Raw genomic sequence first — 14,280 nt, forward strand, 5'->3', positions numbered from 1 at the left:
ACCGTCGCGACTAGATGAGAGGCCGAAACGGGCTTGACAAAAAAAACAGTGAGGATAGACGGACCGAAATTATGGGAATCGGCCAAGATAGATTATCCAGAAGACCTCAAGAGGAAAACTGTCAATATCATCTGTTCCATTTAAACAAGAGGAGCAGTTTAAGACCCTTGAGTACTTAGAAAAGAATAAAAGAGTAAATTGAGCTCAAACTATATGAATGTATTGAAGAGGATACATTTTCCCCTCTTACCCTTAAATTATAAAGTATAAGTGTGGTTGTGTAATGTGGTTAAAAGATTGTTTTCTTTCTTTTACCCTCCATTTTATTTTTGAATAAAGAATAAATATGTCAAGAAAATAAAGGTGTGTTTTCAAAACCGGTTTTCTCCAGCTGAAAATGAGTCTATGTTGGTTTAGCATAGTGCGGTCAGAGTCGTGCCAAACTTTCAAAGCCGCTTAAAGTGTTTACAGATATCACAGCCTATTCAAACATTGAAATTAGCGTCTGGCCGAAGAAAGCGAGGACGGGCGGATCAGATTATCATAGGGAACGAGCGGTCATATTTACAATCCCTTGGTTACGTTTATATTTAAAGTTATAACGTAAAATTATACATTTCTCATCACTTATTGGTATCACCCCCAGTATCAGTCAGTTTGCTCACCTCGGTACTGTGTGACGCATCCTTTGTACTTCGGAGGACACGCCATGGCCGTTGGCGTGATACCTCTTATGCAAACAGGCGGCTTAATCCCCGGGAACTGGTACTCCAACTCCAGATTATTTTCTTCGCCGTTTGCCCTGCAGATAAAGCATGCGTGATCGCTGCCGAGGACGGCTGAAAAATAGCCATATATTAACAAATAAGTGCCAAAAGTTAAGAGCCGCGGCAACATTTATTCTATTTATTTTTAATTATCCAAAATAAAGTTCCATATGTTTTTTTTTAGACAATAACAAGGTGACTATTTGTGTTCTCGGTTCTGCGTTTAAGCGCGATCTGTTATAAGTGGTATAATTGGTATAAAGCATGCAGCAGTACATTAAAAAAAATATAGTTAGTTATGCGTCACGGTGGATGCTTGTTTAACATAAAAGAAAATTCCAAGACGACAAAGAAACCAGAATACCGTGTTCTTCGGTTCAGCTAGCATAGACCTGTCGTTTGGTTGTTTCAGATTATTTTATGTCGCATACTCTCGATGTTTTGGTCTGGCAGACCAGTTCGGATTCTCGCCATCATCGGCGGTGTGTTTGGATTTGTTGTTACAATAATGTTAACATAAATGTACTTAATAATGGGTACTCTGTCTGCCGGAAGGTGGTGAGAAGAAAGTAATAGTAATCATGACGATGATAATAATAACAGAAAAGTAAAATATATAAACAAATTAAATAATTCCCTAATTTCGTGGTCCGCTTGACCAATTAAATCATTACAATAAATTAAGGTTTTTAGTTGAGATGAAAAAAAGCTAATGGCACGAGAGGGATTCGAACCCACGACCTTCGGCTAGATACGCCGCTGCTCTACCACCTGAGCTATCGTGACCTCGATCCGCTCGGACATCAACTCTCATCGTGGGTTCGAATCCCTCTCGTGCCATTAGCTTTTTTTCATCTCAACTAAAAACCTTAAGTTATTGTAATAAATTAAATAATTTTATACATTGCGAAATAATACAAACCTCTCTGATTATACATTTTTGTAAACTTTAACAAAAGTATAAATTTTCCTTAAACAAATAAAAAAACTAAAAAGAAACTAATATAATCAATTAGTTAAATGCAATAAACACAATAAAAATAGATTAAGTAGAAGAAATAAGGATAAACAAGATTACAAATAAGAAGGGAAAATCAGTATACACATAAGAATAAAAAAATACGCGCAGGTGCCCCTTTTGTAGAGAAAGGTTACTCGATGTGCCCCACATAATACAGGCGTGCCGGCCTTGGCTCCATACAGAGAGCGTGTAGGTATGCCGCCGGATTTAAGAATGGTTCTCGGACACAGTAGTTTCTGGGTCCCCTGTTCCGCTTTCTAGGGGAATTGAGAATTTTTTATTATATACATCCGTCAAAATATGCGTTTTGTGTTTCTGTATTTGATGTTATGAATGAGTGTATTTATTAGAATGAATGGGGAGGGGCTGATGTTGAAATAGCATCCCCATCGCCCCTCGAGTTGTGTACGTGACTTGAATCGATGGCGGAATATTTCTAAAAGTACCCTATCGACCCCAATTATATTAGTTTGTTATTGTATGCAGTTTGATGTAGGAATATTGAGTACTAGATCTACTAAATAGAATGAATGCAATGTATTTAGGTGTGTATGTATTTATTTGTGTGAGTATGGTGTGTTGTTGCGCATTATGCTTGCGCTCGGGGCTGAAATAACCAAGTTGTCGGTGCCTTTAAAAAAAAAGACGTGGAATAATATAATAAAACAATGTTATCATTCAACATAATGACTCCTGTACAACCAGGTTGCCCTGGTATCGTACCAATGCAGCCCAATGAGATCCATCCAACAAACTTAAAAATTCTTTTCTTGTAAATACACTGCACTCGAGGAATAATCTTCTTTATTCAGAAAGAATAGCTATAAACTGGAAAATGTCCTCCGTTGCTTTCAAGTTACAAAGACGGCATTCTTCTCGTTAAGAAGCGTGGTACGGTTTGTAGTTCAAGTTAAGCAACTCGCCCCTTAACTTCACCAACCATCTGATGGATCTAGGATCTAATTTTGCTTGTTTTTTCCAGTCCAGGTTGCACACTTTACATTCGGATTTAGTACCCTGCAATGTTGGGACATCTTGAATCCCCTTCCCTTAGGGATACTCTAGCCGATATAATTAAATAATAGAGGTTAGTTTTAAGTACGCGAGTGTCACACAAATCAAAATTAGGTTCAAGGATAGCGTTGGAATCATTGTTTTTACGAACTAGTGCCTTCCATTGCCCCCAAGTGCCAGAATAGCCCTTTTTTACACATTTCACACGCCATGATCTTCGGAAGCCTGTACATTGGTAAACCTATAACTCTCGTTATGTATTTAAAGTTGCGAATTTAAAATGAAAACTGAAAGGACTCTGGTACAGCAGTTGGCGAGTGCCGATTCGAGGTTTAACGCTGAGAGTACCCTTGGTATTGGTGAGATCTCGTCGAGTAGACGAGTCTGAAACCAGTGGGGCAGTGCCCATGCTTGTATACGCTGCAGAGTGGAGAACGAGAACATTCCAGAACAGGTAGTGACACCTAACGGGTACCGTGCGTTCCCACTACAATATATTGGGTCTAGCTCAGTTTTTTAGCATGAATTTATAAGTTGGAGAGAAATAGGGAAGGTAAAATAATTTGCGAACAAAAAACCATTGAACTTTTACCTCTAGGAAACATGTCAACCCCAATCTGGGAAGTGTAACAGAGAATCGATTGAGAAGCTGAGTTAACACTTGCAATTTAGCACTTAAAGGAACTGACGAGTGTGTGATAGCTCCACTTCAGATGGTGTGCAAACTTTGCAGTTTTTGCTTTTTCAACTATATTTTTTTTGAAGGACAACTTAGGTTAAAGTGACTCCCAAATACATGTACTCATTAACTACTGTGACCCTTTTGTTCTGGTATTTTCCGGCTTTCATCCTCACGAGTCTACCTCCATTGCGAAATACCAAAATTTTTATTTCTCCAGGTTGAATTTCAACCTCAAAAGTTCGCAGTGTGATTCTAGCTTGTCAATTTTATTTGAAGATGTGGATTTTCCGCAAGGATAATGTCATCTATATATAGTAAAATTTTAACTTCAGCTCCCCAATCTTTACCCCTCTGGTCAGCATATCTACGAGATTTTTGATTTGTTGTGATTTAATTTATTCGATGTCATCAGGTCAGGAAAAATGCGTCATCTCGCCAGCCTGTAAGTACAGGGAAAACACACGAACCCCAAGGACTCTCGTTCAGAAAATTGCGAGTGCCACGTTGCGAAATACATCTACTAATAAAACAAAACATTTAATCGATTATTCCAATTAATTCTCACAACACACAACCGTGTGAAACATTCAACGTCGATGAAAAGTGAGTCAGCCCCGTGTAAATCGGCTTCTGGGAATGAAAGAACACCTCACCGGGTTAAATTGCAGGGTCGTGAAAAAGAGAATTGATTTAAAGAAGCCGTTCCGCAAGGATAATCTCACGTATTAAGTGTAAAGATATTATCAGATCGGATTGACGTTCTTAACAAGAATCTAACGCCGGTAGCTAGAAAGGAAGGAATGGTTTAAATGTCAATATCGAGCCGTGAGGTTGTGAACCGTGTGCGTCACCTCAACATCGACATTTTGTCACTTGAGTCATTCCTCCGATAAAATAACCCTAATTTATTATCGTTAAAAAATTAATTTATTTAACCTACTTAATTAATTCACTTCCACGTACGATTGCTTTGTCGGCTTTAGCGCTAATTTTATATCAAATAATTTTAAAGATTTGATAATCAGGATGTGGGAGAGAGAATCTTCCATTACCTGGATTGCTGTTTCAATATTAATATTTCATCACTATCTAAGTTTGATGGAACTAAAAGGCATTCACATTTCACAGTTTTACTCGATTCGCGGGTTGTTTTGCCGAGAAGATTTTATTGCGCTTTTATTAAAATTTTCTATTTATAAATAAATATCGACGGCCAGTAAAGGGGAGGACCAGTGCGGAATTGATCCTGCGTTTAAGTCGGAAACTTTGCCGCTTGTGCCCCCCCCCACCTAGTTTATCGGCTAACTTATCTAAATGACTAGACTTATGACTTGGGGATGTTTATACCCATGAGTGATTTGTGAAGGAAGGGAAAATCTGTTGACAAACAAGTTTTTTTACTCAGGTCCTGTAACTCCTGTAAGCGCAGTCTGTGATTCCCACACTCATTATTTCCCTAACGAAATTCCGACCCTAAAAATAAATTATTTTGAAACAGTAACAAATTTGTAGTATGACTTACATTATATTATTACGTAAAAATTAATTAGTTAATGAAAATATCTTGATTCATACATCAAAACAAGCCTGTTAACAGTTAATAATATAAACCATTCATATTTTAATTTCATAACAATTATTTTTCTTCCTCTCGAGAAAAGTATATAATACTTTCATGTCTAGGCTTGGAGTTTATTGGTGTAAAATGTCTACTTGTATATCTAAAGAATGGAAAGAAAAATGTAGAAGAATTGTTCTGTTATTTCTTACAATTTGAAAGTTAGGAGTAAGGGTCAGGCAAACTGTGCTAAACGTGTTAAATGTGTTAAAGTCTAGAGGTAAATCAGTTGGGAACTTCACATATCTGCTCACCGGTGTGCCTCGGCTAAAATCTCGTAAGGTCGTTCTCGGATATTTCTACTATTTTTATAGCACGTTTAGCTTAATACAGTGGCTGCGGCGTAGTTCGATGTGTTAGCGTTACCCTAGTTTTTGGGTGGCTTCCTGATGCACAATGCAGAAACATTGTGAAATGTAAGAAACGGAACTTATACTACACCCACCTTGCTCTCTCAGACTTCCCGTGTGTAAACGTAATATTTCGTAAACTTTTAAAGTTAGGCTTTGTTCGCGTGTTGCTTGTAATCGAAGTGTTTCTAAAAGAACCAGAAAAGAAGGAACAAGTTAGATTGAAAAAGGAAGAATGTAAAAGTTGATCAAAGCAATTTACATTATTAAAACGTTACTTTTAATACAATAAGGAATTTTCATCGAATCATTTCCATCAAGGCAACTTTAAACCGATAATTTTTACCTATCTTTTACCTTAGCACATTTGGCCAGTGAATGTCCCAAAAGGACCTATACGTATTTTTGTACTTAATAGCACAATAATACATTTGACTCAATACCCAAATTTATTATGCCTCTATAAGAAATAAATCGTCATTCATTACGAAACCTATTCGAAAACCTTCCTAAAGGCATTAACACATTTAACATAGTACAACGATAGTGTGAAGACCCGAAGCGTTTGAATGGTTTATATGTAACTAGATTTTACATGCATTTTCCACATTTTACGTACAAATTTCTGTTCCCAAACAAACCTCTAATTCTTAAGACGATAAAAGCGTATGGTCAAATAGAAAAGTAAATATAGAAAACACAAGATCAACACGAAAAGGGCATTTATTGTAAGAAAATTTTCCTTTTATTTATATTGTTGATCCGAGCGATTTCCTCTATATTTTGAATATTAACCTTTTTCCCGTCAAATTAGCCCTTTTTAACATCATATTAACCTAAGTGAATTTCAAATTAACCCTTTTTAATTTCTAATTAGCCTCTTTAATCTCAACTTAGATTCTTTTATTTTCAAATTGACCCTTCTTAATTTCAAATTAAATCTTTTTAAATTACAAATTTTTGATTTAAAATTGACCATTTTAAATTGGTTAATTAACTCTTTTTGGCTTTAAATTAAACTTTTTAATTTTCAATTAACCATTTTTAACTTAAAATTGACCTTTTAAAATTAACTCTTTTTTAACTTCAATTTAATCCTTTTTAATTTCAAATTAACCATTTTTAACTTAAAATTGTCTTTTTTAAATTTAAAATTAACTCTTTTTAATTTCAAATTAACCCTTTTTAATTTCAATTTAGCTTTTTATAATCTCAAATTAGCCCTTTTTTACTTCATATTAACCTCAGTGAATTTCAAATTAACCCTTTTTAATTGCTAATTAGCCTCTTTCATCTCAACTTAGCTTCTTTTATTTTCAAATTGACCCTTTTCAATTTCAATTTAACCCTTTTTAATTTCAAATTAACCATTTTAACTTAAAATTGTTCTTTTTTAATTTAAAATTAACTCTTTTTAACTTCATATTAACCATTTTTAATTTCAATTTAGCTTTTATTTTCAAATTGACTCTTTTTAATTTCAAATTAACCATTTTAACTTAAAATTGTCCTTTTTAAAATTTAAAATTAACTCTTTTTAATTTCATATTAACCATTTTTAATTTCAATTTAGCTTTTATTTTCAAATTGACTCTTTTTAACTTCAAATTAATTTTTTTTTAAATTTCGAATTAACCATTTTTAACTTCAAATTGTACTTTTTAAATTTCAAATTAATGTTTTCAACTTAAATTAACCTTTTCGTTTTTAAATTAACCATTTCTAACTTCAAATTAGCTATTTTAACTTCCAATTTAAAATTACATGACATAAAATATTATAATAATGGATTTTTCTTTTAATTGGAGAAATGTGAGGAATTGTGATTTCTAAGAGCCCAAATATTTTATATTTAAAACATCTGAAATTAACATAATGTGTGTGTGTGTGTGTGTGTTTGTGTGTGTGTGTGTGTGTGTGTGTGTGTGTGTGTGTGTGCGTTTATTTTATTTATTTTTTTTAATTAAGAGAACGTTGGAATTTCATTTGAAATAAAAATGGTTATATGAAGATTAAAAAACTTACATTTAAAATTAAAAAGAGTTAGTTCGAAGGAACAAAAGGTTAATTGGAAATTTAAAAAAGACGGAAAAGACGAAAATGGTTTTTATATATGTATATGTAATTTTATATGTACCCCTAAAATATGAACATGCATACAGATCATTACTAACACTAAGATTAAAAAATTATTAAGTCTATTGTCAGGGATAACAAATAGCCTTTTTACAAAAAAATCTCTCTAGTTGTGCTCCGTGACGAAGTATTGTTCGAGACGTTTCGTAAAATACCTTTTGTTCCAACTTTAGAAGCAATTTTTTATTTTGCGACACATTTTTCCAATTAAAATTATTTGCCTTACTTAACGTGTCTCGAAAATGAACTTAGCCTTCTACCATCCTTGTTTTGCATATCGTTATTTTTGGTTTTTGGAAATTATCCTCTAAACCCAGAAGCTCGCAGTAATTGCCCAATGAAACAATCGCCAACATCAGCAGTTTCTTTCATATTTAGATGTATGTATAATAAAAATTCGGATCCCAGTGCAAAAATTGCTCCTTTGTTCCTCAGCGTCTGCGAGATTCCGGTTTATGTCTACGCAGTTCCGTTGCTGCAAGAACGGGCAGCAGTGTTGTGTGCTTCGCTTTGTACGGGGATCCGGTAATAATAAGCCGGGGGAGGAGAGTTGTTTACATTCCTTCAACCTGTTCTACGGTAGCCCTCGAGGGTAATCGTACCAGGCGCCGCCCCCTTCGACCAAAAACCCAAAAACATCCATTACAACACACTGCACGCTTCATTGGACGTTTCGCAAAAATAATTTTGAAAAATGATTGTTTCGCCTTGAGGTGTTTAAAAATGAAAATGTCAAGAGAATTCCGTTTCGTTACAAACAAAAGGATCATGTCTGGCCTACTTTCGAGTAAAAATTGTAATTTTTTCCTAATTAATTATTTAAATTTTGAACTGAAAACTCAAAGTTTTTATAATTTGTCAAAAAACTCTCAGCGTTCCACGCTTATTGATGGTTAACAAGTTAAAAGGAAAATAAGTTGTATTTACAGTAGGAAATCTAGTCGATTTTTCCTCCAGTTCCTGACTACGTTTTACCTCCACCCACCGTGGAAAACTGAAAATTCCCGACCGCCAACTTTTCATCAGAGATAAACGAGCCGAGAATATTCTTAAGGGGGATAAGAGCCGGGAGGGGCTGATGAGCCCGTATGAAAATAAAATAGGGTGGAAAATGATAAATAGCCAGTATGCTTCTTACATAACCGGCTAATATACCATTCATGACACTTTTTTTTCTATCGGAAATGTATCTTTTAGCCGAGTTTTCCCCATTATCAGATCAGTTCATGAAAACCCTACCTTGAGGCCTGACTTCTTAAATAGATAAATCGGATTTTTATTTTCAAGTTAAATCACCAGTTTGGGGTCAACGTCTTGGTATTTCAACGAGCTCCTCACTGAATATGGCGCAAAGCCTAAACGCGCACGATTGAAAATAAACCAGCGATCATATACGGATCATCGATCATTCTATCAAAATTTACCACCTTCTTGATTCCTGATTTTCGTAAATATTAAATCATTAAGATCGGGAAAAAACACTTTTTTAATTTAATTTATTGGTAGCAGTACTTTTTTGTAAATAGTCACAGCATTAACATTAATGCCAGCGCTGCACCCGGAGGGCACATGTGATGACTGCCAGCCAATGTTCGCAATCAGTGTAAGGGATTAAGGGGCAAGGAGGTCTCGAGGCAATCGTCGATTAACGCGACGTTGAAGGTTATTGGGATGGAGAGGCTGGAGTGAAAAATTTGGAATCGAGAACGGATCAGCTCGTAGACAAAAGGAATGTTGAGGTCGTTGTGGATAGTGAGGTTAGTGACGTAGTTGTAAGGAGCTTTGACGATTTGTCTAAGGACTTTTGATTGGAAGGTTTACATGTACGCAGTAAGGTCTCGTATAAGGTTAGTTTAGTGTTGAAGGTCATGATGGATTTCGGTCCTACAAGTCTTCTGATAAGGTGTTGTGTTTTAAATCTTGTGTTCAGATTCCATGTCAGCCGTCTAGGTATTTGACTCGAGTGGAAATCGGTATCTCTTTGTTGTTCATGTATTCAAGATTGTTTATTCAATGTGAACGTATACTGACTTCATTTTTCTTCATTCACCAGACTTCAATAAGCCCAAGGTAATCGGATATTGGAGTTAACTTGGATAGGATTCGAGTTAGATGATAAAATTGCCTTATAGTCCGCATATGTTGTGGTGATGGGATTGTGGTGTGCAGATAGGTCAGCAGATGATAGAAAAGATGGGACCGAGAATGCTCCCTTGTGGGACGCCGGCTTGTGTAGGTCTCATTAACGTAGTTGTCGCACCTCGGACTGTTAGGTATGATTTCAGTGGTATGATAATAAGGAGTGAGAAGGTTTAGTTTAAGTTTATAAAACAAACCCGGCTGGCAGACACTGTGCTACATCTAGGAACGCATCCAAGGGTAACAACTCTGAAACCTTGTTGAATCGTAGAATGATCCGGATTGGTGAGAGCGAATTAATTTATGAGTATGTAGGATGGAGATTAATCGTTTTGAAAGGAGTCTTTCGACGATTTTGGGCATTGCAGGAAGAAAGCTGACAGGTCTGGAGGATAGTTGGTTTGTGAGCTTTATGAATGAGGATAACGACGGAATATTTCCATAAGAGAGGATTATGAGCAGTTCGTATAATGGCATTATATATTGTGGTTAGGAAAACTATGGCCTTTTGTGGCAGGTGGAAATAATTAGGAAATAAACATTAAATAATTGAATAATATCGCACAATAACAGTTAAAAACAAAAGGTTGTCAATATAAAAAATATAAAATGTCGAAAAGTAAACAGTAATATGCAGAATATATTAAAAATTTAATAGTTTTGACCTATTCAAAAATGTACAACCTGGCCCATATGGACTCACGAGGGAAAATAACCTCGGACGGAGCAGGATAATTGGTACTAATGTTTAAATACTGTTAAGAGAGAGTCCATTTATAAATCACGTCGATCGAGATCCGAACGAAACGAAAATACCCACCCGGTGATTAGAACGAAAGTAGTTATCAACAATCGAAGGTCTGAAGGGAATCATCTGCCCTTTGACGCCAACCACTAAACACCCCTCCACAAAAAAAATTGGACAATTAATTTTTATTAAGCTATTATAAGATAAGAAGCTACATAATGTACCTAACATTGACGTTTATTTAATAACAATAAAACTTTATTTACACCCTCAAAACTAGTATACTCTGGTTAATACAGATAAAGATAACATCACCATATCTCCCGTTCACCTTTCAATAACATATAAAAATTATCGGAAATTCAAAACAGAAACTGACCCGTGGAGATAGAAAATAGCCAAACGCGAGACTTGGCGGACCAAAATGATCCTAAACGACCAAAGTCCAATATCATCCACATTCATTTTGTTATTTATTTTTTAAATATGAGATTTCCCCTTTGGGTCTGTCATGATGAGCACAGACTAAAATAACACCGACAGTAAAGTACAAAAAAGTAAAAGAACACAAGCCAAAACATCGAGAGTAGGCGTATCAAAATGATAGAAAGCCACCGAGCTACAGTTTCATTTTTTAGTTACTTTTTAAATTGTGATATTTCCCCTTGGGGTCGTCGTACAGATGGACATGACAGTACGTTTCGGCGTTTCGCCATCTTCAGTGGTGAGTTTGAATCCGTGCCGCACATTGTTTGTTTATATCCCTACTCTGAAGAACAGAGACAAAAAACAAAAAACCGTGACCTTTCAGCAACATATAAAAAGTATTAAAACAGGTATAAAAAAACCTGATTGTTGAAGAAGGCCAAAAACCAAACGCGTCTGGCGGATCAAAACAGCGATACTAGACGGACCAAATGACCCTGATATGATGAAACCAGAAAAGATTACAACTACATCCCTTTCACCAACATACAAAATTATTAGAATCGGCAAAATGAAAACACAAACCGGCCGCTGAAGGTATGGCAAAACGTTTGACATTTTGTCAAACAGACAAAAAAACAGCGAGACAAAGTAGACCAAAATGAACAGAAACGACCGAGCTACAGTATCATCTTGTTAGTTATTTAATTTTTTAAATTGGAAAATATTGCCTTGCGTTCTGCGGGATGCCTGACAGGGCGTTTCGGCTTTTCACCATCTTCGTTCGATGGTTTGTATCACTGCGCCAACCTGCTTATATCCCTGACTCTCATGAGTACATATTAAAAATAGCTCCGACCACATTTATTAACTTAGAAAAAAAATTGAAATGAGTCAAATAACACACAAACCGAACCCTAAAGATATCTCAAAGTCACGCATCCGACAGGTCTAAACAGCGAGATTAGGCGGACCAAAATTATAAAGAACCACCTCGCTACAGATTCATTGATTTGGTTATTTTTAAAATTATGACATTTTCCGTCTTCAGGACAGCTCGTCGCCATTTTCATTGTGGGTTTATAACGGTGCCTCGCCCTGCTTATACCCTAACATGATGAATATGGACTAATATAACATCAATTGACCACCAACATATAAAAAGAATTATAAATAAAAAAAACACAAACAAATCGCCGAATATAACAAAAAGCGTTTGATAGTCCAAAGCGTGGAGGATAAGACAGACCGGAACTACATAGTTTTAGCTGATACGTTTGGGAAAATCTGCGATTTTAAATTCGAACTTGATGACCTACTAATCGTATGTGCCAAACAGGATAAAATATTACACGCCGTGTTAGTAAACTTGGTATCTGGATTATCCATACCAAGATAAGATACTAACGATTAGTCAGAAGGTCCAATCCAGGCCGCGTGAACGATGCCTTCTTCCCAACTAAACCCCAAATTACAGAAATAATATCTTATATTTAATGGTGAAAGTCAGGTCTGATTTATTTAACAAATCTAAGCGAGGGCTTTCGTCAAACTTTTCTTTTAAAATAAAGATCGCGTTAACATAAAATGGTCGATGAGTCGTAAATGACAGATTTTCTTCGTGGGCTACCTAAAAAGAAAAATGGCAGTCGGGTTACTTTCTTACAGCGGAGGAAAAATATTTCTTTTTAACGAGAAAGGAAGGAAAGGAGAAATCTTCCGTTTTATAGAAGAAGAAGGGTCTGCCCGCGTTGTTAGGACTTTATTGGCCGTGGTAAATTTCATCCTGTTTGTTCGAACTTGGATTGTTTTAAATCGCGAGATGCCACTCATCCTTTTCCCGTCTAATCCGAAAATAATAAATAAGGCCGAAACGATTTTTTCTTAAAAGCTTTCTAAGAATAAACCACAAGAACAAAAGTGATGTCGTTTCTCGGGCTGTATTGGTGGTCAAAGGGGTGAACTTGTTTTACACCTACAAGTACATAAAAAGGGGGAAATTCGCTTGAAAATAGCATTCCTTTAGAGCGGAAACGTCTAAAAACAGCCACAACTTTGACTTTCATTCATTCTTGACGACGATGAAGGCATTCTTCCACCGGTTTTACGACGCTATTTACTCCATGTTAACAAACAATAAACTAAGACTCTTTAAATAGACGCTAAACTATAATTATCGTTTTATAAATACGAAATGTTATTTTAAGTCAGATATTTCGTCTTTATATTTAGAAATCCCAGGACTATATCTGGACTGTCCGATATTCATTGGCATTTTTGTGCGTTTATTTTCCTTGTCGTGACGATTGCCGAAAAAATGTTGTCATATATGTTTGGATCGGATTTGTTTTGTCGCCCCTCACGTGTTTTGATTATGTAAACATGGGAAAAATTTATCATAAACTACTTTCCACACTTTAGAAACCTTTACGATCCTATTTATCGATGTCTAGCTGTGGAGTTTTTTCGTATAAACGTGTCTACTTGTGTATCTGTGAGAAGCGGAAATTAAAGATTTTTTTCTGTCATTTACTGTACTTATTAAGTAGACAATGTAGGTATTCATGCAAAATGTAGAATCTCGAAATGTAGTTTCACGTTTTATATTCATACAATTTTAATAACACTAACATTTTTAACAGGTTGCTATGGTATTCAGTAGGTAGCCAACATACTCTAATTATCAGAGATGATCTGTACATTTCCAATATTTATAATGGAAATTATGCTGTTTTATGGGTCAAGAAATTTTACCGAAATAATAAAAACATTATTATGTCTAATTTGTAGAAACTATCGATGTCTAGCTGTGGAGTTTTTTCGTATAAATGTGTCCACTTCTATATCTGCGAGAAGGAAGCGGAAATTTAAGAATTTTATCCGTCTTTTACTGTAGTTATTGAGTTGACAATATAGGTATTCATGCAAAATGTAGAATCTCGAAATGTCGTTTCACTTTTTACATTCATACAATCTTAATAGCACAATAACATATTTAACAAGTTGCTATGGTATTCAGTAGGTAGCCAATATACTCTAATTATCAAAGATGATCGCTACTTTTCCAATATGGAAATTATGCTTTTATATGAGTCAAGAAATTGTTCAGAAATAATAAAAATATTATTAACTAATTTGTACAAACTATCGATGTCTAGCTGTGAAGTTTTTTCGTATAAACGTGTCTACTTGTATATCTATGACAAGGAAGCGGAAATTTAAGAATTTTATTTTTTTTAAAGTTGGCAATATAGGTATTCATGCAAAATGTAGAATCTCGAAATGTCTTTTCACATTTTACATTCATACAATCTTTATAGCACAATAACATATTTAACAAGTTGCTATGGTATTCAGTAGGTAGCCAATATACTCTAAT

The 14,280-nt window shown here is 35.2% G+C and overlaps 2 protein-coding genes across 3 annotated transcripts in view; one reads left to right on the forward strand and one right to left on the reverse strand.

The window, feature by feature from the left end:
* The window catches only part of LOC106672507 (coiled-coil domain-containing protein 174), a 68,001-nt gene that overhangs the window by 12,333 nt on the left and 41,388 nt on the right, over nucleotides 1–14,280 (forward strand). The window lies entirely within an intron of this gene.
* Nucleotides 1–14,280, reverse strand: part of LOC106672508 — a 55,440-nt gene that overhangs the window by 5,317 nt on the left and 35,843 nt on the right. The window contains exon 2 of one of the 2 annotated variants that reach the window (XM_014404023.2): nucleotides 666–839. In XM_014404023.2, coding sequence (XP_014259509.1) covers nucleotides 666–839 — 174 coding nt within the window. Of the gene's footprint in view, nucleotides 1–665; nucleotides 996–14,280 lie in introns of those variants that run through there. The other variant, XM_014404022.2, reaches the window with a different exon arrangement.

This window comes from Cimex lectularius, unplaced genomic scaffold, assembly GCF_000648675.2.
Source record: "Cimex lectularius strain Harlan isolate CLEC.00 unplaced genomic scaffold, Clec_2.1 scaffold280, whole genome shotgun sequence".
Lineage (NCBI taxonomy): Eukaryota > Metazoa > Arthropoda > Insecta > Hemiptera > Cimicidae > Cimex > Cimex lectularius.